At 40.9% G+C, this 25,906-nt stretch overlaps 1 protein-coding gene across 2 annotated transcripts; it reads left to right on the forward strand.

Annotated features, from left to right (window-relative positions):
- The first annotated feature begins 216 nt into the window (after window positions 1–216).
- dcaf6 (ddb1 and cul4 associated factor 6) lies at window positions 217–25,693 on the forward strand. Of its 2 annotated transcripts, XM_058654750.1 has the most exons (21): window positions 217–633; window positions 4,779–4,840; window positions 5,884–5,976; window positions 6,727–6,912; window positions 7,004–7,117; window positions 8,504–8,639; window positions 9,556–9,767; window positions 11,747–11,840; window positions 12,090–12,209; window positions 12,982–13,377; window positions 14,038–14,247; window positions 16,397–16,456; window positions 17,390–17,639; window positions 19,067–19,161; window positions 20,047–20,371; window positions 20,480–20,521; window positions 21,380–21,518; window positions 21,907–22,063; window positions 22,346–22,434; window positions 23,250–23,355; window positions 24,473–25,693. In XM_058654750.1, the coding sequence occupies exons 1-21, from the start codon at window positions 546–548 to the stop codon at window positions 24,529–24,531; spliced, it is 3,033 nt and encodes a 1,010-aa protein (XP_058510733.1). In that variant the 5' UTR covers window positions 217–545; the 3' UTR covers window positions 24,532–25,693. The 2 variants fall into 2 exon arrangements, with proteins under 2 accessions (XP_058510733.1, XP_058510734.1); XM_058654751.1 differs by lacking the exon at window positions 20,480–20,521 and having other exon boundaries at window positions 218–633.
- The last annotated feature ends 213 nt before the right edge of the window (window positions 25,694–25,906 follow it).

Genomic DNA, 25,906 nt, shown 5'->3' on the forward strand with positions numbered 1-25,906 from the left:
AGGTGGGTAGGTAGGTAGGTAGGTAGGTAGGTGGGTAGGTAGGTAGGTAGGTAGGTAGGTAGGTAGGTAGGTAGGATAGATAGATATCTATATAGATGGATGGATGTTTTTCCAAGTACAGCAATACAAAAAACTCATGCCACTTTTCACTCCGCCCCGGCTTCTGTTCGGTGTGCTAAAACGAGCGCCCCTCTGTGTTTTGTCTCGCGTTGTCAGGACACAGCTGACCGTCGTCTGCAGCAGCACAAATACACCAGGCTAAGCTAACACTGTGGGCAGTTAGCAGCAGCAGCAGCAGCCGCCGCAGCAGCAGGAGGAGCATAGGAACTACTGTCCGTGTGAAGTCAGCAGGACCGCGGACAGACACAGGACCCGGAGCCGCTCTCCCGTTTTTAAACCCGGCCATGCAAACGAGTAGTGTCGGAGCTAGCTAACGTTAGCACAGTCCCGTCGGACGCGGGGACGCAGAGGAGGCGACAGCATCACCGGGGGAGCCGTTAGCTGAGTTTCAATGTTATTGTTAATTTCAAGCACAGTTGCTCACAATGTCCTGCTCTGGCAACCTGGTCTGGGATGTAAATAAACGCTTAATCGGATTCAACGAGCCGAACACCATCAGGACCAACTACTTAGGTAAGAACAAAAGGAGCTTCCGTGATGCTAACAGTCACAGGGACGCGATAAATGACGAAAAAGGTATCATTTTAATCACCATTGTGTGTCCGAAGCACAATTGATATTCTACTGTAGACTGATGAAGTGACAGCGACAACAGCCTCTCGGGGCAATAATAATAATAATAACAACGACTAAAAACAAAGACATTATGGTAACGGTGATGATGACAATGCTAACAACAACAACAACACAACCAAATAATAATATAATTAATTCCAAAGGCTGCAATTTAATTCTATTTTTTGGTAGTTCTATCTTCAACTAAAACAATATAACATACAAACAGTTTTTTTATCTTTATGTTCGGCGCCTTCAAATGAAATCACAATATCTGTGCGGGATAAAATGTATTTACATGTTTTCCTTAATCATTCAGCGCCAATAATAAGATTTCTTTTTTCGATTTTGAATAAATAGTATCTAATTGTTATTATTTTCATATTAGAGGGACTGGTCATATTTACATAATTATTCTCATTTTCATTTGAATAACTTATTAAAAAAGAATATATTTGTGCACATCTGTGTTTTCTTCAGTCTGTAGAATATGATGTGTATAGAAATACTGCACCTCCTGCAATTTGAAAATTGTAATGGCCGTATTGCAATTTTGATTAAAATGTTGATTAATTGTTAAGCCCTAGATCAGATATTGATAAACGTTTGTATCCCAGTAGGATCCAACTAAATATCATAAGCACAGACTGTATAACAGTATGATTTTATTTGTCATAGTATTCCAGATGTTAAATGATGTTTGTTTTAAAGTAGCAGAACATATTGTTGGAATGGTAATAATGCATTTAATACTCTGTATCTGTCGTATCGTCGTGGCAATACTCGTAAAATCACTGTCAGCCTTCCTGACATGACAGAGAGCTGCAGCTCCTTCCTGGAAAGTCTCCCCCCTCCAGTGACGATGATGCAGCCTGAAATTATAATTAACTCAGGTGAAATAAGACGTGAGAGTTTACTGATGAAGAACCAGACAGACTGAGTGTCGTGCAAAATCACTTTTTATTATTGTCTGCTCTGTAGAGAGATGAATATATGCTGCACACAGTTTTGCTGCGTAGATGCAAAGTCAGGGCCTCCTATGGAGTTGTGCTTAAATGTAGGCTGACTGAATGTAAAGAAAATAGAAATAATAATAATAAAGAGAAGCAGAGATCAGTCATGAAGGCACAGTGCTAATATTATTATAAATAATTTCAGAGAAAATGGCAGGTAGTAGAAATGAAACCATCAACGTTTTCTCAAAAACAAATGTTTGTGTCACAAATGTCATTTGCAGCCAAAAGAACAAACTAAAACATGTATAAAACAATTTCAAATAGTGTATCTTTGACTTTTTTCAGTTTTTCAGGCAAAGGGCAGTTAACGCCTTTGACGTTAAGTAACGTTTTGTCGCATATAGATTCATAAAATAAACTCTTATGGAAAAACAAAAAAGCAGGCCAGAAAAAAAGGAATTTCATCTAAAATGATCCCATTAATTCAGAAAAACGGAGCCAATAATTTTAATTTTTTAAGTGAATGCAGTACGCTTCCTTAAGAATCAAACAAAGAAATTAAAATACCATAAATGGCTTTGTCGCAGCAATTCTGATGAAACAATTGCCAGATTATTAACCCATTACTACATTTTGTTTTTTTAGTAAGAATTAAAACAAGTTTTCTGATTATCAGCTTCTTAAATGTGAATATTTCCTGGTTTATTTGCGACATATAAAAATGATGATGAAACCGGTCGTTATTTGCAGCCCTGTTCCCGTACATACTGGCCCGTTTGAAAGCTCTGCAGTCTCCGTTTGAAGCTGCTGCAGCTGTTAAATGTGCTTTAACAAGATAATACAGTGTTGTTGTTTTAAATGCAGGCTCCACATCCATTCACTGCAGACAGTGCTATAAAAATTTAGAGTGGTCCTCAGTGGCGAAGATGGTGAAGATGAGCCTCTCTGTTCTGAGTCTGTGTATTTTGTTGCAGCAGAGAAACAAACGGCTGCTTCCGAGTAACTGACTGCAGAGTAAACAGTGGACACGCAGTGTTGTTGAGTCCTCCTGTCACCTGAGAGTGGTTGAATGACGATTTACAGGCCTGTAGAGTCGGAGCAGGGGCCGCCGAGATTTGGACGGCGCTGTATTTAGCTTGAGCACTGAGATACGGTTGTTATTGTAGTATGATTGATGGATTCATGCACACACACACACACACAGAGAAAGAGAGAGATGTTTTGGTCCGAGCTCTTGTAGGATATTTTTAGCTCCATGTAAGACAAGAGGGGGAGACTGGGGGGTGGGGTGGAGGTTGTGACAGTTAGGGGTTTGATTTCCAACTTACAGACTTCCGGACGGTGAGGTCGAAAGGAAAATGACTTTGTGTTTCACAACTGAACCAGGGCTGCGACGAAGAATCAACTGATTTTTAATAATTAAAGCTTAAATTTGAATATAAATTTCTCGTCTCTGCGCAGAGAAGAAAGTAAAGTATCATTAAAACTGAATAATTCTTAAGGGTATCGGCAGATATTAGCTTTAAAATTAGGGATGGGAATCAGAATCGGTATAGGTCCGATACTGGTCAAAATCATGTCGGACAAATAAAAATGTAAAAGCCGATAGAATACAAAAATCCTATATATCACAAGCTTCACTATGCACAGACTTTACAAAATGTAAATAAAAAAAACAGCAAAAGCATTTTAGCTGAGTCATGTTTGGTGCCGTTTATTTCTTCCTTTATGGGGAACAATATTTGTTACACAGTTGGAGAATGATGTCTTTTAAAATGACTCGGCACAAATGTGTTGTTGACAGCTTCATACGTTCATAAAAGGCCTAAAATGACTGTATCGGACTAATATCGGTAGATATTCGAGTATCGGACACAAAAAATTGGTATCGGGGCGTCCCTATTTAAAATGTAGTGCCAATATGATTAAGTAGAGCTGCACCTAGCCATTATTTTCATAATCGATTATTTTATCTGTTAATCGAGCACTTGTTTGGTCCATAAAAAGTAAAAAAAAACCTTGAAATTATAATGTTCTCAAATGTCTTGTTTTTGTCCACAAACTTAAATGATTCCGTTTTAATGATTTCTCTGTCATGTGGAGCAAAGAAGCCAGAAAATATTCACCTTTAATTAAGAAGCTGGAAAATCAGAAAGCTTGGTTTAATTATTGAAAAAACCCTCAGACTGATTAATGGATTAATTAATTTAGTTATCGATCAATCGTATAATTGTTGCAGCCCGACACATTTTTGTAACATTACATCTGGTAAAATCTTTTGGTTAAGGGGTTTTGTAACATCCACTTATTTTACTCAGGATAATCATAAGAGGTCTCTTCTTGTAACAGAGGATGGGCGATGTAAAAATTCGAACCTGCATCTGCAAGTTTCAGCAGCACTGCGAGGATCGTTCTCTGACAAACGCCTGAATTCATACTCCTATGATTCTATGATTCATGGACTCTTGACAGTCGAGCTTCCATTCATGAGGAAAAGTTATTAATGTCACATATTCAAGTTGTGGCTTTTGCGTTCTAAACCTCCCAAATCCCCGCTTTAACGACGTCAAGCCTGGAGAAAATCCGTTATTCAATCCACTCGTACATAAAACTCGTACATAAAAAAGTTTCTGATTGTGTGGGATTCTTCTCTCACAGTAGGATCTCGGTCTCTCCCTCATTACCTGCTCCTATATGTCCCAGAAACTTTATTCTCCTCGAAAACCTAACTATAGATAACTCTCAGTCTGTGCCTGTCTTCAACTTTAACTATTCTCCCTCTCTCTCTCTCTCTCCACTGTTGGTGTGGAAACAATAACTTGATGAATCGATTAATAATCGTCAGCTAGATTCAAGCTTTTTTCATGATTAAAACAAATGTTGTTTTAATCAGAGTGTTTCAGCTTCTTAAATGTGAATATATTCTTCATTTCTTTGCTCCATAAACAAACATGGACAAACACTGATCAACGTTTTTTTTATGGATTACCTGATTAATGGTTTATGAAAAGAATCGTTAGTTAGTTGCAGCTCTAATATGTATAAACCTGTTTCTTGTGTTACAATATGTGTTTTTCCTCTTTACAGGTAGACGGGAATTTGTGCAGAGGCTGAAACTTGAAGCGACACTGAATGTACATGATGGCTGTGTAAGTGCCCTACATACAGTATTTACCTATGTGCTCTTTGGTTGTTGTTTTTGCGCGCGTGTGATTGTGTGTGTGTGTGTGTGTGTGAGTGTGTGACTGTTCCTCAGCCGGTTTGTGAGGTGTCGGTGTTTGGCAGAGAGCACATCTTTGACGTCAGGTCAGGTCGGGTTGATGCTTCTTGAGGAAACCCGACGCTGTCAGAACAGTCACGCGTCTCAAGCTTATTAGTCTCAGGAGAACAGCAAATGGTTTCTGTCTTTTACTCTAAAGCAGAAGTGCTGCAAAAACAGGATTTTAAAGGTCTAGTTTGTAACATTCAGCAGGCAGAAATGGAATGTACTCTTAAGTCTGTTTGTGTCGGTGTGTAATCACTTTTAAAAATGTGTTTTTCTCTACATTTTGATGACCTAATCTCCTCTTCTTTCACTACATGAGACACAACAGACATTTTTATTACAATATGTGAGTGAACCTGTCTTTGGATGCATTTTCACTGAGAAATCAGCCCCGAGTTCAGTCTGCAGGATGTGGTAAACGATCAGAAGTTAATTTCATCGCCCTGCGGCCGAGTGGTTCTGTGGCAATCAAGAGCAGGCAGCGGTGTGATGTCGAAACACTGAGCGCGTTTGCACAAGCAGCGCTTGTATAAAACATTTCGATGTATAGAGCGATGACAGACACTGAAGGGTGGTTTGTGTGCCGATGGATTATAGTGAACTAAACCATGTGACTGTAACATGACTGTAGCATTAGCTAAGTAAATTCTAATGATAGTGGTGTTTGCTGGATAAGGAAATGTGAATGTTGTTGATTTCACAAATCATCTCTCATCACCTCACATTTGCTTTGTGATCCCTTTTATTTATCTATCAATCAATCACTCAATCTATGCTTGTATATCACCTTTCATTCAGGTTAATGCTGTTCAATGTTCTTTACAAATGATGAGTGAATGAATGAATGAACACAGGGTTTAACTTTTGACTTTAACTGTAAACTTCTCTTTTTTTTTTTAATCCAAGCTGGTATCTCTCTTTCTGCAGGTCAACACAATATCCTGGAACGACACGGGAGAATACATCCTGTCTGGGTCAGACGACACCTTTCTGGTCATCACGAACCCGTACAACAAGAAGGTAGGTTCTAACAGAACAGGAAGGTAGGTTCTAACATAGAACAGGAAGGGAGGTTCTAATATAGAACAGGAAGGGAGGTTCTAATATAGAACAGGAAGGGAGGTTCTAACATAGAACAGGAAGATTTGGTTCTAATATAGAACAAGAAGGTAGGTCCTAACATACAAGAAGAACATAGGTCTTAACGTACAAGACGAACATAGGTCTTAACGTACAAGAAGACCGTAGGTCTTAATATAGAAGAAGAACATAGGTCTTAATATAGAAGAAGAACATAGGTCTTAACGTACAAGAAGGTAGGTCCTAATGTACAACAGGAACATAGGTGCTAATGTACAAGAACAACATAGGTCTTAACGCACAAGAAGAACATAGGTCTTAATGTAGAAGAAGAACGTAGGTCTTAATATAGAAGAAGAACATAGGTCTTAACGTACAAGAAGGTAGGTCCTAATGTACAACAGGAACATAGGTGCTAATGTACAAGAACAACATAGGTCTTAACGTACAAGACGAACATAGGTCTTAACGTACAAGAAGACCGTAGGTCTTAATGTAGAAGAAGAACATAGGTCTTATTGTACAAGAAGACCGTAGGTCTTAATATAGAAGAAGAACATAGGTCTTAACGTACAAGAAGGTAGGTCCTAATGTACAACAGGAACATAGGTGCTAATGTACAAGAACAACATAGGTCTTAACACACAAGAAGAACATAGGTCTTAATAGGTTTTTGCTTCTCGTCTTCAGGTCAAGAAGTCCATACGTTCAGGTCATCGGGCGAATATCTTCAGTGCCAAGTTCATGCCACACACCAACGATCAGGAGATCGTGTCATGCTCTGGAGACGGCATCATCTACTACACCCACACCGAGAAAAGTGCAGAGTTCAACAGACAGTGTCAGTTCACCTGCCATTACGGGACAGCTTATGAGGTACGGACCACCGAGCAGGATATGGAGACGCGTCGGTGAACGCGACACATTTAACATATTTTTAACCTCATTTGTTTTTCCCCCCCCCCAGATTATGACGGTACCAAACGATCCATACACATTTCTGTCGTGTGGCGAGGACGGCACGGTGCGATGGTTTGATCTCCGCACAAAGACGAGCTGCACTAAAGAGGAGTGCAAAGACGTACGGTGACAGCTGTCGTAGCATTTCCCCATTTTAACCAGTGATTTGTGTCAAAGTTTGAGGGTGGGGTCAATGTTCATTTAAAGGTCCAGTGTGTAAGACTGCAGATTTTAACAAATGGAGGCCTTGTTCATCATCATTTGCATGCACAATCTGGCAGTTGTGTTAATTTGAAAGTAAATATACAATCATAATTATGGTAGTATATTAATATTTCTGCCAATTAAGCCTCCTAGATGTTACACACCAGACCTTTAAATGGACAATTTTAGATGAATGTGTTTAGATTTTACATTATTTGATCCAGGATTCATTTTTTAATTTCCTGTACTTTATTTTCATATATTTTATACAGTTTTTTATTTATGATTTTGTCTTTCACTTATCTGTGTGTGAGTGACAGTGTGCTTACATGTGTGTGTGAAAGGGAGAGACAGAGGGAGGAGATCACTGTTGCAGCTTCTTGTATTTCAATCCTCAAGATCAGCACCTGTGACCTTAAAACTATCAGACTCTGTTGCCTCTCAGCCTTAATTATCCCACAACGGGTCCATGTGTCCCGTGAGCACGTCCACACAGCTGTGAAAACACAAATCTCGGCATCATTTATTTTTTTTAGGATTTCCTCAAATTGTCCTGTCTGTCCGTAGGGATCTGCAGTTGCTTTGAATGCATAGAACTCCTACCTTTTGTTTACTTAATATTGAAATTGGTCCCAGAGACAAAGTCCTGGACATACTTCTCTGAATAATCCAGTATTGTTCAGCTCCACCAAACCTGGTCTCAAGAACATAACATTGAATCAACTCCCTTTCAAACATATTAACAAAACTTGAACATTAACTGTAGGATTTCAGGGTTGTCATATTTGCTCTTCTCACTTTAAAAACTCAACTTTTTACTCCTGCTCTTTTAATTTAAGTCTAATTTTATCCCAAATTTTATTTTTTTAGGCTAAGTTTGAATTATTTATATGAAGAGGGGAGACTGGCAAAGTAAGAACTTTATTGCATAGTCCAAACCCCTGTTCTTTTCATACTGTACATATTAGAGTTGCAACTAAGTTAACTAGTTGCATTATACTAGTTATATAATTGTTTCATAAAATATGAGAAAATGTTGATCTGTGTTTCCATGTCTTATTTTGTCCACTAACCAAAGTGATTTCTTTGTTTAAGATATTCACATTTAAGAGGCTGAAAAACAGAGAACTTGTTTAAATTATTAACCAAAAAACACTCAAAAGCAATGAATCGAGTATAAAAAATAGTCGGTAATTAATTTAGTAATTGAACTTGATTTACCTAATAAACAGGGGCTAAATTGCAGAGTGCAGAGCAGAGTTAACTTCACATGCTCTCTCATCGTCTTCACATTTGTCTTCAGGACATCCTGATAAACTGTCGGCGGGCGGCGACCTCGATATCCATCTCGCCGCTGGTGCCGTATTATCTGGCCGTGGGCTGCTCCGACAGCTCGGTGCGAATCTACGACAGACGTATGCTGGGAACCAGAGCCACAGGTAAACCCCGATTTAATGAAGTGGACAAGTCATGTTGTAGCTTCGAAATATTGAAGTTTTAAGGGTTCAAATGTCCTAAATGATTAAATGTATTGTTTTTTTTTTTTTTTTGTTTTTTTTTTACTCGTTCTTACAGTTTGACTTTGCAGTTACCTGCACTTATTAATTAGGAGGTAATGCAGCAAACCTGAAGGTTCTTATCACTGTCGTTAGATACACTGTGCACTGTACAGATTACATGCAGTGTTTTCAAATACGTATTATTGTAATATTTGAATAGAAACTTCAAACAAGGCACATAATCCATGTCTTTTTTTGTTTAGATTATTCAATTTTGTCTTCTGTTATGACAAAAGCAATTGTTTGATGGAAAAGTAAATTTAATTCAATAAAAGCCAGTGATAATTTAGTAAAATGCCAAAAAAAATTGTGTTTTTGAGAGATTTTTCCAGATTTATGCAGTATAAAATCTGGGTGTTGAAAGCAGAACTGGTGCAGATGATTTGAAAGGTCTAGATTAGTTTATATTATAGAGATTATTATAGAGACCAAAAATCTGAGCGCAAGAAGCTGTGAAACATAGTTTTTGGTCTTCGTAAGCCGAAGTTTAAGATGCTCTTAGAGAAGGAAGGAAAATAAAACAATACTTATAGATAGATTCTTCTATTTAATAGATTAAAGGTGTAAAAAAAAAAAAAAAACAAGGTCCAAAAGACAAGTCTGACTGAGATTATGTATTATGTCGAGATTACAGTTTAAGAAAAGCATCATCGGTTTTAAAAAGACTAAACCATGTTTTAAATCGGAGGAGCGACGTACAGAACCTTGTCAGTGAAACAAATAACCAGATAATCCAACGCGGCTTCACCCAAACAGCTCAGCTGACTCCGTGTCGACCTCTGTGACCCTTCCTCAGGTAACTACACGGGTCGGGGGACGACGGGCATGTGCGTTCGCTTCGTCCCCGCCCACCTGTCCAACAAGTCGTGCCGGGTGACGTCTCTCTGCTACAGCGAGGACGGGCAGGAGGTTCTGGTCAGCTACTCCTCCGATTACATCTACCTGTTTGATCCCAAAGACGACCAGGCCCGCGAGCTGAAGGGCCCGTCAGAGGAGAGGAGGGAGGAGGTGAGAGACATCACCCGTCGCTTTCGGGAGCTGCAGCTTCTTCTCTTTCTTTTTTTCTTAACCATGGTGCGAATAGTCGCCCAGCTGGCTCTGCTGTTTGCTTATTTTAGCTCTGCTTGACAGGAATAACCCGAGGAGTTTTGGATGGATCACTATGACATTTTATACACATTTGCAGTGCCCAGAAAATTAAAACAAATGACTGCGGACGTCTTCCCATATTTGACCACTAGCGCCTCCTGGAGTGAACTAGAAAACAACTAGAAAGTTCTCTGAGAGCCCACACTTCAAACAACACTAACTAAAATCTTCATCAATAATATTCTTTAATCTACATTAGATTAGATGTTGTCATATACAAGAATATACAATGACGATTCAGGTGCACTGTCACGATATATGAATATATACATTAACCCCACAATCATTCAGTCAGTGCAGCCGTATGCATTTGGGAGGTAATTGAGTTAAAAATGTCAATTTCTCTTTAAATAACATATTTATTGCGTATAATAACACTGCAGTAAAAACCTGAAGTAAGTAAAACTTACTGGGTTTTTTTGGGGTTTTTTTTATCCGAGTTTAGCATGTTAGCGAGTTAGCATGCTAACCTTTAGTTCCGATTTTTGCAGAACTTAAAGACGCCTCTTAAACGAGAGGTGGAACATCTTCAACTCACAAGTCTCAAGTGACGGCTAAACACTAAAGATGTCTATGGCCTGGCTGAAGGAGAACATTCATAGAAAATGACGTGCTAATAGTTGCTAATTATCGCTAAACATGAGGAGCTGATGGGAACGTGATGGTCGTAAACAAAAATATAATTTGTCATATGAGTCGGTGGGATACAATAATGATACTTTAGACTTGTATACTACATTTCAAGCCACTGCTTTACAGAAGGAAAAATAATCTAATCTATTATGAGTAATGACTTCCAGTTTTAGAAGGTATTTGTGAACAGGAGGCTACAACCTGTAGGGATTGTGAACGGATTGTTTTGTTGAGAACAGAGTGGACCTTGTTGTTGTTGTTGTCGTCTGCTTCTCTGTGGACGTCACACAGACGTACAGACACTGGCTGATGCAGTAAGAGATAAGGAGGAGACGGGGGGAAGCAAATCATTGATGGAAAAACCTAATAAAAGGATGACGGTGGTGGAGATCGGATTATCAGTAACACAAAGTAACGTATCTGTGGGTCATTACATCTGTTTAGTCGAGGGCATAGTTCTGAACACGGGCGAACCGATCCCCAGAAGAAACTGGGGCTTAGATAGCGCAAAGTGTTCGGTGTTGTAAACCAGTCGCCGCTGCTCATGGAGACTGAATGTGCTGGATCACGGTGCCAGTGTTTGAAAGCCTCGTGGTGAGTTTCAGCTGTGTTCAGAGATACAGCCGCCACACGCATTCCTTTCCAAACTCGGCGACTGACGCAGGCAGCGTTCCTCTGTACGCCAAAATAGTTCAGGTGGAGGGGATGAGGGGGGGCGGGGGTGAGAGTGAGTGTGTGTGTGTGTGTGTGTGTGTGTGTGTGTGTGTGTGTGAGACAGCCAAATAAAAGCTTATCAACCCCCCCCCTCTTTCCTCTAGATGTGACCCAATGTGTTCAGGGTCTTTTTCCTCTTTTATCAGTGCTACCGTGTCATTCATCAGCCGCTCTGTTTCACCACCTCCAGTTCATGAGTGCAGACCCGATGACAGTTTCTAACTAAAGCAGTTGATAGTCCGTGAGATTAGCGAGGCTCCCCTCTTTTCTATTTCTGGCTGTCGGCCTGTCGCCCCTCACAGAGAGAGAGGGGGGGGGAGGCAGGAGAATGAAACGTGAAGGCAACTTCAGCGAGGGAGGACGGGAGGAGGGAGGGAGGGAGCTTAAACTGCCAGACATGATCAGTGTTGTTGCTTTGGCTGCGAAGCTAATTTTGACCATGGTGTGTCTGAGAAACTGCTAATATTGTGTGTGTGTGTGTGTTCCCACAGCTGAGGCAGCCTCCAGTGAAGCGTCTCCGACTACGCGGCGATTGGTCCGACACTGGACCCAGAGCTCGCCCCGAGAGCGAGAGGGAGAGAGACGGTACGGTCGCGGTGCCAACACTGACATGTGTTTGCTCGTGTCTGTTCTGTTTGAAGCACAGGTCTTAAATTACACATCTGTCCCCTGAAACAACTTCCCCAGGACCCCCTACGTATGAAGAATCTATTGCAATAGCTCATTTACCCACTCAGTCTGGAATGACAGACACCTAATGTAATAATAGTTTACTTTAAAACTGTAAAGAGGATGACCATCTCAGGGCTTTTTTTTCCTCCTTCTCTCTTGCAGGAGAACAGAGTCCAAACGTGTCTCTGATGCAGAGGATGTCGGACATGTTGTCTCGCTGGTTTGAGGAGGCCAGCGAGGCTCAGAGCAGCAGAGGAACACGACCACAGGCACGACCCAGAGGTGAGGGGGGGGGACGGGGGACGTCCTGTCTGACGCGGCATACTTCCACTCTTCTTATGTCCAGTAAAAATAACTTTGTAAGGTCCAGTGTGGAGGAATTAGTGACATCTAATGGCGAGACTCCTTCACTCACCGCCTCCCTTTCTCAAATGTATTAGGAAACTTACTGTGGCCCCTATAAAAACTAGAAAGTCACTTTATAATCCCACATATAAACAAATGCCCAAACTGCTTTCTCCTCTCTTCAGTCTCAAGCACAAAACTGATTACAGTAGACAATTAAAACCTCTTCTTTTCTGACACGCTAACCTTATTTTATTACACTTTTTAATTTTGTATTAAAACACCTTGATTATCTAAGCTGCCTTTAAACTATGAAGCTGTTTACAACACACATGTGCCATTTTAAGCAATTTCAGAGACCCTCAACTGTGTCAACAAATACTCTTCTCTCATAAAGAAGAACAACATGACTCAGCTGATTTTTATTTACATTTTTACATAGTGAAGCATTGGATTTTTTAATGGCATCAGATTATCAGCCAATATCGCACCCATACTTGGTATCGTATCGGCTCGTCCCTACATGAATGTAGTAAAGGAGGCGTCTTTGGGTTTCATGGGCGACGTCTTCCCCGTGTTGCTTTGTGAATTAAGCCCCTAAAAACTCTTCTCGGTGAATCCAGAAACATGTCTTGTAGAGTTGCCCCTGAAGCCAGATCTAACAACTTTTGGAGAACACAGATGACATCATATCTCATCATTTCTTCAGGAACTGCCATCCGCCCAGAGGTTGTGTCAAATCCACCGGCTGCTCCTGCGGGAGCCTCCAGTCAGGAGTCCAGCGCCCCCGAGAGGCCTGTGGGGACAGACACTCCAGAGGAACCTGCGGCTGCCACCTCCACAGCTGCTGCCACAGCTACTGCCACCGCCACCGCCGCCCCCACGATGCCCAAGTCCACTTCCTCCTCCTCAGGGTCGTCGTCGTCAGCAGTCACAGCACCTCCTCCCTCCACCTCGTCATCAGTGGAGACTTCAGCTCCGTCCTCCTCGTCCCTCACCTCCTCCCCAGACTCGGAGCAGAGGAGTCGGACAGACGCGAGTAGGACTCGCGCGCCTCCAACGTCCGTGTCTGCATCGGCGTCCACCTCAGAACCTGCACTCTCAGGTAAGAGGCTTCAAAACTGTCTCAAAGACACATGTCCCCTGTCCCCTGTGTCCAAGGCTCAATCCCATTTCACTGCTAAGTCCTACTCCTCCATTTTGCACATTAACATGTAGTCGTAGTGTGTCCCTCTTTTTGTAGAAGTAGAGTGAAGTGAGTCCATCTGATAAAATATCATTATTAAATGATAAGAAATTACACAACAATGGCTAGTCTCTCTAATCTACATTTTATGTCACAGTATTTATAAATATTAAATACATGAAACAGGTCTTTAAAAACTAGCGTTTGAATGAAAAATATCACTTTTTTCCCCCTCGACGACGTCATATTGAATCCACTTATGTGTCATGTTCTTTTTGTTGGGGTAGATTTTATCTCAAGGTTGGGGGATGATGGGGTATAGAAGTAAGAATAAGAAATGGGATTGGGCCTAATTGTGTGTGTGTGTGTGTGTGTGTTGGAGCCACTCCACTCAAGCAGCAGCCTCTCACTCCACACTTTTATATTCTCACTTCATCATCCTGTTTACTTCCTGCTCATTTTTTTCTTTGCCTGCCCCTGTCCTCACTCCCTTCCTCCTCCTCCTCCTCCTCCTCCTCCTCCTCCTCCTCCTCCTCCTCCTTCTCTGTCCTCTAATCTTCCGTTTACTCTCTTTGTCAGAGTACGGTCCTCACCGACTTCCCATAAGTTTAGTGTGTAGGCGTTTGCAGAGGTTACTTCGGCTGGCCGACCCTCCAGGACAGGGTCCGCGAGCAGCCGCTGCTTCTTCTTCTTCCTCCTCCTTCTCCTCATCCTCCTCATCCTCTGCAGCCCCTACGAGACAGTCGCAAAGAGACGCTGCTGCCGCTGCGGAGACGCCCCCTCGTACAGGTTACCTCCCCCTCCACAGCTCCCTGTCCCTGCAGCAACCATTACCCGTGCCACCCTCCCCTGCCGTCTCAGGCCTGGGTCATACTTCCCGAATTTTTGCAGATTTCTGCTTTAGTCTGTGTCATGTCAACATCGTCATCCGCCCGTTTTTCCAGTGCACGCGAATGTGATCACCTCCACTTACTGTGAGGGCTGCGAAGGGGCGGGAACATTCCCAGCAAATTTGCTAAAAGCTTTCCATATATATAGATAGTTTCCAGATTAGAAACTTTCCATGGGAATTAGTGGAGATTTATGAGAAGTACCGGAAGTGTTTAATTTAAAGGTACTGTGTCATATACAAATATACACATTTTGATTCATTTGTATATACATAGCTAGATACATTGATAGTTATAAATCTTAGTGTATATATGTGTGTGTGTGTATATATGTATATGTATATGTATATATGTATATATGTGTGTGTGTATATATATATATATATATATATACACATATATATATATACACAGTATATATATATATATATATATATATACTGTGTATATATATATGTGTGTATATATATATATATACTGTGTATATATATATATGTGTATATATATGTGTGTGTATATGTGTATATATGTGTGTGTATATATATATATATAACTATCAATGTATCTAGCTATCTATATAGAAATTAATCAAAATGTGTATATTAAGTCTCAACTTGATTTGAAAACGCTAGTAAAATCATTTTCCAGAGGAGTAATTGTCTCAATCTCTAGTTTCAGCTCTAGCTAAATAGCTTTTAAATCGTTTTTAAAATTACGCTCCCATTTAGAGGAAAATAGATGATAAAACACGGCACACGTAGGGCTGTTGCGATCATTTTAAAAATAAGTATAAGTATCGCTGTATGAATGAGACAATCGCTGATACTGCACATGACGTCACCTCATATTAATACTGGTTCAGTCTTGAGATAATATTGCATATGGTGATACTAAGCCGCTCAAAGCTGGTTTGACCCGGTTCTGAAGTGTGACCCGGGCCTTACACGTCCCGTCTATGTCATAGTGGAAGCATCGCTGTTTGTCTTCGTGCTGTAGAACTGACCACTAATCCCACAGTGATCCTCTTTCCATTTTTCACGAACGCACCGTGTGTGTGTGTGTGTGTTCATTAACCTCTGACCTGTCTCACCACTGTTCTCACCACCACCACCACGTGCTGCTTGAGTTTATTCACCGGCGAAAACTTTGCAGTGGGAGTGGCACCAGCTGACGCCGCTAACACTGTGGCTCACGCGGTTGTTGTTTGATGATGCAACCCTGTGTGTTTCTCACCCGACAGTGACCATTAAAAAATACAGTTATTTCTGTATTCTATAATCTGCATTACAGACTTAAAATGCAGTTGTTAACATTCATTTTAGCTCTTATCTGGGGTATTTTCTTGCCTTTTTAAGGTCTAGTGTGTAAACTTTAGCCAACGTTATTTCAAATTTACAATTACACTTCATATTTCAGAATCATGTTATATATCAATGTTATTTTTTACCACACATGTATATCAGGAGCTGGGTCAGCTCTACAGGTGCCACCATTTTGGACTACCATGTTCTTACAGTAGCCCACAATGAACAGACTAAACATCTTTTACGTTTTGAGGCTACCTGAAGGCTACATCGGTTCTCCAACACCCTTGGAAAGGAAGGGAAGGATGAGTTGTGGGATATTCAGCTGCTACATGCAACTTCACCAATCAATGTTGCTAATTTTACACATTCTACTATTTAAATGCCTATAAATATGGTCAGATTCTGCTGTAACACTAGCCAGGCTTTACATTTCGTATATATTTTTGTGGATTTCATGCATTTTTAATCAGTATTTAAATTCATAACATACCATTTGACTCAATGCCTCAATATCAGCGCAGCACCAGCCTTTAAAACCAGGGAAAGACACGACAGATGTCATATTGTGATCAGATCTCTCTCTGGAGCGCTGATTCTTCAAACACACACACACACACACACACACAGAGTTTAAAAGTCTTTATAACCCGGTTGATGTGTGAAGTCCCCAGGAGTCGACGACGTCTGTGTCCAGTGTTGAGAAAGTCTTGTGTGTGTCTGTGTGTGTGTGTTGTGTTTCAGATTCACCCTCGTCTGTCGTAAACAAACAGCTGGGATCCATGACTCTTGACGAACAGCAGGGTGCGTTTCCCAGACAACCACCACCACTGACACCAGCTCCACCTCCCCTGTCACTCACTTTTGTCGCCATCAGACACACAAACACATTCCTCATCTCAAACGTCCTCCTGCTTTGTCCTTCAGTCCTTTCATACTCTGTTTCCATGGCTTATGGGAGTTATAGTGATATTAAGTCTTAATTTAATCCAAATATTGACTTAATTACATTGTTCTGATGTTGACGCAGGTGTCGGACCCTTCGTTTAACATTTTAATATTGATTGACAGCCACGTATATATGAATCTATTCATTTGATTTAATATTCATCTTTTCATTGTTTATTCTATGTTCTTGTTTCTGTGCTAGTTCTGCAAAATGGGAATTATTTTTGGCCCAAAAGAAACCCAGAAAACCTTTAAATCTAAAAGTCAGAAAGAGTCAGAAACAAGTTACATACGCAACCATCGTCTACTTTGTACGTGAGATATGAATGTCACACTTTTTCTTTTCATTTAAAGTATTAAATATCTGAGAGTAATAACATTTTGGCCAACTTTAAAACACCCTAATCAATTCCTTTTTTGGCATTTTAGCTTGAAAATATACTTTGTGTTATTAGGACGAGTCAATAATAAATGTTCCCCTTTATTGACTAATTTATTCTTCAAGTTTTCTGTCAGAAAAGCCTCACTTTGACATGATTGTTCTAACTGAGGTGTACGTGAATGATTAAGACATTGATTGTGTCTCTGTGGCTGCTGCTCGTTGACGTGTGTCTGTAACTCTTCCACCTTCATCCGTCTCTTTCTTTGCCACGTTTCCATCTCTGTTGTCAGTGATGCAACACACAGTTGAGACATGTCCCATGAGCACGTTTCTGCAAACGTCGGCTGGCGTTTTGTTTTAGTTTTCATCTGCACTGATGTGTTTCCTTGCTTGTCTCTTCCTCTCAGGAGGAGCAGAAACCGTAGGTTCACTCCCCGTTCCTGCACCAGCTCCTGCACCCGCTCCTGCACCAGCTCCTGCACCAGTTCCTGCACCAGCTCCTGCACCAGCTCCTGCACCAACTTCCTCCTCCTCCTCCTCCTCCTCCTCCATCAGCGGCACCAGTCGTCCCAGTACCGCAGAGCCGGTCCTCAGCCTCCACTACAGCTCGGAGGGAACCACCACCAGCACCATCAAGCTGGACTTCACCGATGAGTGGTGAGTGAGCAGCACCAGTCCACTCACCTTCACTCTCTGAAAATCACTTCTTCTTATTATTGTTATTACTGGTTAAAATGAAATCAACATGCACTTTACATTAGTTACACTAATAACACGATAATAGTATGGTGATATTTTAGTAACGCCACCTTATTTCTGATGTAATATCCACGTAATAGATTAATAACATGATGTAATAGTCTGGTAAAACTTTACAGAAACAGTTCAGAGGATGTTATCACACACACACACACACACACACATGTTCACTCTGATGTCCTTTTAAGGACAACCTAAACAAAGCCAAAACCAGAAATGAGATTATACCTCATCAGGTCAGTGTTTATGCCAGAAAAGGTCCAAATACAAGTAAACAAATAACTTAATTATATGTAGTATATTCCCATGAAGCACAGTGTATTTAAAATCTGTTCACACAGTAAAACAATTGTTACGTTCTCTGTTTTCCTACTATTTTTTAATCTGTTTATGACCACCTTTTTTATATACATATACTGCTGACTGGAGAAGCCTTTGGAAAAGTTCCTAGGCACTCGTAACTGTAAATGTGTGCAAATAAAAAAGTGTTACCACCAGGCAGACGCTTCACAGCTGCCAAACACACCATTTTTCTTCCCCCACGGCTGTCGGTGCACTAAATAAACCAAAAAAAAATTAAATAAACAATAATAGCTCTGCCATACATCCTATAAGCACTTTAAAGGCACTGTAAACACTTTAACTCTTATTTTATGGCGTGTCCTGGGTGTTGTGTTTTTATGGCTTAATGGTTTTAGATAAATCATTTGAGGGTCTCAATCTCAACTCTATTCCTATTAGAGCTTTTCCATTACATTACATTACATGTCATTTAGCAGACGCTTTTATCCAAAGCGACTTACAATTGCATTTAAACATTTGGGTACAAGTAAGAGCTGCAGCGATTATTAGTCGATTACTACATTTGTCAAATATTTTAATAATCGATTAACCGGTTCTCTGATTTTTCAGCTTCTTAAAAGTGAATATTTCCTAGTTTTAACAAAGAAAATCATTCAAATTGAATAATATTTTCATTTGTGGAGAAAACTAGACGACAAAACCAAAGAATATCATCGTTTTCTGACATTTTCTGGACCAAACGATTACTTGATACTTTACTGAGTAATTGACTAATCAATTGCAGCTCTTATTCCTATGCAATAACAATAATGGCTTTCTGATTCTGATCCATGGTTATTTACTACATAGAAGTGACCACAGTGGTTTTTCCACTGCATTAACACAAAGTGAACGGTTAACCATGTTATTACTGAGCTGTAATGTGACGGAGAAACAAAAGAGGTGGATACAGACGTGTTGTTTACTGAACAACAGTTAAAAACTTTCTTCTTCACTCTCTTCTTCATTTTGTCTGTGAACAGGAGCAGCACGTCAGGCACGATGAGCGGCGCAGCTCACAAATCCTCCGAGGCAGCGGCCGTTCAGAGCAGAGAGAGTCTGCCGACGGAGAGCCAGGGTGAGTCCACTCCTCCTTCAACCTGCGTCGTTATTTATATATATTTTCTTTTTAAAAGGTCCAGTGTGTGACATTTAAGCGGGTTTATTAGCAGAAATTGCATTTGAAGAAGTTAATATGTGGAATCTACTAACACTCGGAGAGCCATGTCATTTCTCCAAGACAACAAAAACTTTATTATTTACCATGAAATATAACGGATAAACAATATAAACTGTATATCAGTTTGGCCTAATATTTGTCTTCTTCATGGAAAACCAGATTTTTGTTATTTTTTACCTTTTTCCTTCTTAAACGCATGGTTCTCACACTGTGGCTACGCAAGCTTCCTCTTGGTCTAAAAAGTTTGAGAGCTCCTGATCTGAACTATTCAAAATTGTACAAACATTTACAAATTTAAGAGATTGTGTTGGTCTTAAAACTGCTCCTTGACTCAGTTCATTTATTTTTCCTGACTTCATTCATTTTTGTGAAGAAAAAGCAAACAAAAAGATAAGAAATTGGATTTTTATATTTATATTGGATATATTAATGCTGGCGGGCCAGTTTTGGCCCACGAGCCGCCAGTTGCTGACCACTGCGTGAAGCAGAGAATCTCTATATTTGCCTGACAGGAACCAAATAAACCAAATGTCTTAACTGTACAATAAAACCTTTTCTATTTTTTGCTTAGGAAACATGAAAACATTGTAGTTGTCAGAGTAAACAAATGATACCTACAGTAACGAATGATGACACAATTTTCTTTTGGGCCAGATATTAATGCTAGTTAGTTGCTGACCTTTGCTCCATGGAAACTACATAAATTGCACATAGTAAAAGTACAAAAGAAAGAATGAAATTCCACAGATTGTAAATACTAACCAGCAGCATGTTGTCTTTCAGGTCCCTCAGAGGCTCAGAAGCAGCCAAGTTTGTCGACCGCTTCGACAGAACCCACATGCTCCGCCTCAAGCTCGGCGGCTCCAGTAGCAGCGGCGGCGGCGGGGGCAGAGAGCTCCTCACAGGGGGACGGCGCGTCCTCGCTGCCGCAGAGGAGCCAGCCGGAGGGTGCAGAGGACACGTCGGGAGGCTGCAGGAGGACGGAGCCTGCCGTGCCCTCAGTGTGGGAGGGTCAGAGTCAGCCCGCACGAGCCAACCAGGACTCGGACGACAGCGACGACGACCCCATCCTCATCCCGTCGGCAAGGCTGCGAGGACAGGGACAGAGGTACGGCGAAGGCGAGACGAGACGCGGCGTGCTTAAATGCAGACTTTAAAATCTCTTTTCTTTGATTTGTGTCGCTTTTGCTATTGACTGTTTTACCACAAATTTTAGATTTAACACCAGAGGATCTGCAGTAGGAGATAGGATGATCAGGTAAAACATGTTTGCTCCGTCAGGTGTGAGCATCAAGACAACGGTTTGTGTGTTTGTAGTTTCACTAACACACACACACACAGCTAACTAGTGTCAGAATGCTGTGCATGTTAGTACTGACTCCACAAATGCTGTGGTCATTTTTGAGTCTGACCGATAATGGATATTAGAGTATATTTCTGTTTTTCTTCTCTCCTTCATTCCCTCGTCCCTCAGAGTTTTAGATAAAGAGCTTTTGTGTGTTTTTGCATCGAGGTTAGACAAAGACAGTCGTGCAGGAGCAGGTGCACTCGCTCAGAGTAAAGGGTTAACTGATAATAAAGCTCGCTGAGGGGCTTTTATGTCATTACGTTTCGTAACCGCGTGCGTCATCGAGCCATATTTATAGATGCTACAAACTGCTTTCAGTCTTTACTCCACTGTTGTAGTTGTTCTCAGCTCACTATTCTCTAACATATGCTGTGAAATGAAAACAAATGCACACCCGTTCTGCTTTGGAAACATCCACGTATTAGAGTATATTAGAAGTCGTACGTGGTAGAAGACGTCACAGCGTTAGAATGGCAAACGTATCTCGGGCTAGCCCTTGTTAGCGATACCAGTCGAAAACAACGTAGTATACAAGTTATACTAATGTTAACAAATGACACAGTGGTTTTTTTTGGTATCGTCTACTGTAAAAACAGACACGAATAACAAATGTGTGCATGACGATGTGAAGTCTGGCCTTTAATGAACTCGTCCAGTCTGTATAATGAATGGACGAGGCTTGACATTAACAACGTTAAACCACTTCATCAACATCGTCTCTTTTTTACGCGTTGTTGTTGTTTTTTGTTGTTTTTTGTCGTTTGTCAGACGCTCGGCAGCCGCTCGTATCCAGGAGCTGTTTCGCAGGAGGAAAGAGAGGAGGGAGATGGAGGAGAGCGAGACCCAGAATATCAGGAGACCCTCAGTCAAGATGGTCTACAAGGGCCACCGCAACTCCAGGACGATGGTAAACCTCCGTCTCTTTATACTGATGAGGCATTAGTCAAAAAGAAGATTTACTTCTCTATTAATTGTTAATACCCATTGCTTCCCATGGGTTAACCACTAACTAACTAACACAAGTGTAATTAAAAGGTGTGAGTGTTCACTAGCAAACAAAGTCTTCATCATGCTAAAGTTAGTCCTGATGTGCTGAACTTGTCTAGTTTCAGCTCTCTTCTCTCACCATCACTAGATGCTGACCTTGTTTTGTCTGGACCTTCACATTTTCAGCTGTGAAAGCTACTTTGGACCACGATTTGGAACAGTGGACCTAAATTTAGTCTGACTAAAAACTAGATAAAAGTATTCCAAGTCGCTTTCATGTCCTTTTTTTTTTTTATTATTATTTGTAGATAAAGGAGTCGTGTTTCTGGGGCAACAACTTTGTGATGAGTGGCTCGGACTGCGGCCACATCTTCATCTGGGACAGACACACAGCAGAGCACCTCATGCTGCTGGAGGCCGACAACCACGTGGTCAACTGCCTGCAGCCGCACCCCTACGACCCCAGTAAGTCCCAGACTCACTGTGGATCTCGCGTGAAGGCCAAGTGCTGATGCCATTGTGTACAACAGTGTTTCCCAATCAATCCTGGTCGCCATGGACACACTGTCCTGCATGTTGTTCAAATGAATTGGTCATTGTTGTTTGCTGAGCTTGATGACGATGTCATGATGATCAGTCATGACATAAAACCACTGATCTTAGACTAAAATAGACAAGTCTATCGAGGATTTGGAGGTTTGTGACACCCCTAACGTTAACTGTTAAAAATATTGTGTTGTGTTTCAGTTCTGGCTTCTTCAGGAATCGACTACGATATCAAGATTTGGTCGCCGCTGGAGGAGTCGCCGTCTTTCAACAGAGTCCTGGCTAATGAGGTGAGATGACGATCACTAGGATCAGTTTGTCCTCTCTCTGCATGTGAGCGCTGTGTTGCTTATTTACTGTGGAGACGACGCTGCTGCTGCTGCTGCTGCGTTTGGATCCATATGAGCTGATCCTTGATTGGTCACACAGTGAGGAAAATTAGCTCCAGAGTAGTGAGAGCAGTCGGCGTCCCTTAACCTTTATAAGTCATGGTTTCATGTTAATATTCCAATCCTAATGTCAAAATAACACAAAGAAAACATTTCCATCTAAGGGTCAAATAAATGTAGTAAAAATTAAATAAGGCTGCTTGATGATGGCAAAATAATAATCAATACGCTATTATTAGGGTCCAAAAATGATTTGTCATTGAAATTATTGCACCTAAAAACTGTTATTAAAAGTGACATTTTGAATGAACTTTAAAATGACTATAAGTTGTTTATATCTTTACTCATGTGATGTTTTTAACCCAGAGATTCCACTGAATGTCCGTGTTCTGTTTTTTGTTGCATGACAAGCGAGACAGGAAGTCTGACACCATTGCAACATTAAAAGCATTATTTTTCAGAATAAAAGCCCCCATGATTGTAATAATTGCACAGCCCTACAATTGTATTCTTTTAAGCAGGTAAAAGAAATCTGGTTATTATTTGTGAATAAATTGCAGGCATAAAACACTCATCAACATCATACCAATTTGATTTTAGTGTGGATTTAAAACATTTAGCTGGAATAATCACTTAATTCCCCCCCTCTCTCTCTCAGTTCACTCCCTCACATTTGTATTCACACTGTCTCTCGTTTGTCTTTGTCCTCTTTGAAGGTAATAACTCGTAATGAGCTGATGCTCGAAGAAACAAGAAACACAATCACGGTCCCGGCCTCCTTCATGCTGAGAATGTTGGCCTCGCTCAACCACATCAGATCAGGTACAATGGAATCATTTGCTTATTTTCCCAAAAAAATATGACTTTTGTCCAGAAACTCGAACAATGTCAAAGAGATTGTGTTGCTAGAATCGACTGGAACTAAAAGTGTGGTTTGAAAACAAAAAAAAAAAGTGAAAGAAAGGCTGCATAGAAGTTCTTGGAAAGATGGTGTGCAGAGGTGGATCCAAGTGCATGGGAGGGGTAAGCTAAGTGCTAGGACAGAAGTTGCTCTTGGAAGAGCAGGCTTTTCAGGAGCTTCTTCCTTGGATGGATGGAGTAGTCCAGGGGTAACATAAGCCTTTAGGAGAGCTTTTAAGTGGCACTTTGTTGGCCTGCATCAGTGCTTAGAATTCGATGTGGGCGGCTAACAGTAGCTAGTAGAGCACAATGAACAGAGGGGTGATTAAGGCTGACGGAAGACCAGGTGTGCTGCTGTGTTGTGGACCATCTGTAGTGGTTTCACAGCACATGTTTGGAGGCCTGTTAGCAGGTGTGTTGCAGTAGTTGAGGCTAGGTGATATCCAGAGCCTGTAGTAGGAGCTTGGTTAGGTAGGGCTGGATTTAAGTTGTACGCAATACTGCAAAGCGACATGTCTGGGGAGACAGAAGCAACATGATCTGTGAAGGTCAAGTGATCATCAGTCATGACACCCACCTAGGGTTGTAGCTGTCTTGGAAGGAGCCAGAGTTAGCATTGTTTCCAGGATGTCCAGTGACAGGGGGTTGGCGTAGGGCGAGCGTGGCCTGCGGTGGCCCTGCCTGGGTGGACATGCGCAGGTAGACATGCTGGTCTTTACCCGCTACGGTCTTCACACGAGAAGGGCTAAACGCGGGGCTGCACGCAGGGCTGACGCTTCCGCTGACGCTACAGGCTCTGCCCCTTTTTCAAATGCTACAGCTATTGCACACAGCTGTTCGTGCGCTTGGCTGATTGATTGCACCTGGCTAAGACCGCCCACCAAGGGTCAGACACTGGTCTCACCCACTGATAGGTTCCTTCTACTTCCACAATTCCCACAATTTTGCAAACCTATTTAAGACTTTCCCCTCAACCTATGGCGACACATAGTGGTCATTTCTATTATTTAATCGGTGTTTTCTTTCCCCCCTCTCGTAGATCGACTGGAGGGCGATCGCTCTGAAGGCTCAGGGCAGGAGAACGAGGACGAACACTAGCCTGACGGGATTTTAATTTTCAAGAAAACACTGTTTCTTTTTTTGGCTGGAAAAGCACTCAGAAGAGGGGACACACACACACAAACAAACAAACAAACAAACAAACACAGAAAGAGAGACAGAGCGCAAGACATTTGTACAAGTGGAGTGTAGAATATTTTCTTTTTGGATATTAGTATAATTTCTATCCCCCCCTTGTGTTTGTTTCTCTTTTTTTTTTAAAAAAAGATGTATTTCTTACTGATGTTTCTGTACGAGGATTAAAAAGTACACCTGTGTGAATGCAAAGGGCAGAGACGTCAGTGTATACAGTAAATATATATATATTAATATGTGTGTGTGAGAGTGAGCGAGCGTCATGGCGGTGTGAGGAGTGTGAGTATGTTCAGTGCAATATTATTTTGTTTGGAGACAGTGCGCTTTGATCAGTGTTAACGTGTGACATGATGGATTTCTTTTTTTGTAGCACAAAGTTAAGAAGACGTGTTGACGCATGTGAACAAGGAGTTTTCAGTAAAAAAACAAACAAAAACACATTTGGAAAATGCTTTGACTTATTTTGGTCTGTTTTTTTAGATAGAATCCAAGCTGTGGTTCTTTTCCCTTAAAAAAGGATCACAATGCTAAATTATTTTCTTTTTACAAAAAATAAATTGGAAATACAGTGGCATCTTACATGTGTCTGCACTTGTGTGGAAGATTAAAAAAAAAGGGGGGGGTAGTGACTGTTTAATGAATTTAAATTAAATAAAAATAAAATACACGGCTGTTTTTGGTAGCTGTTCATAAAGATACTGATTTTTTTGCAGCTTCACTGAACAGATTAAACTTCAACAACAGTTAATTTTGACTAAACTTCATTATTTTGTTACCCTAAACATCAGCTCGCGTCGACTCCGATCTATTCAGTTATTTGTGAAAGTGTGGCTATTTCCTGTTTTTTTTGGGGGTTAGAGTTTTAGTAGTAGCTTTTCACTCATGGGTACAAAACGGGGTTTCCGGTACAGATCTGTGTGGTAGTGACGGATCCTTTTTATATTTATATCAGGAACAAGGTCAGCTCGACAGAAGCCACCATTTTTGGACCGGGATGTTCTTCAACACACTTGGGAAGGGAAGTTTGAGGTCAGGGATAATAAATGTTGATACCTTTTACACACAACTTTTAAAGTTTCCTGGTCTTATTGCTCAAAAAATACTTAGAACTTCTTTCTGTATGCTTAATTACTTTTGAAAAGTACTAGTGCAGTAAGTGAGAGAGGAAAGTTGTTATTATTAATCAATGACTTTTTTTCAAGAATTTCCTAAATAAACACTGGAGTTTTGCCATATATACACACGTTAGACAAAGACTAATGTTTTTCAGACCACAGGA

Source organism: Solea solea, chromosome 2 (genome assembly GCF_958295425.1).
Source record: "Solea solea chromosome 2, fSolSol10.1, whole genome shotgun sequence".
Lineage (NCBI taxonomy): Eukaryota > Metazoa > Chordata > Actinopteri > Pleuronectiformes > Soleidae > Solea > Solea solea.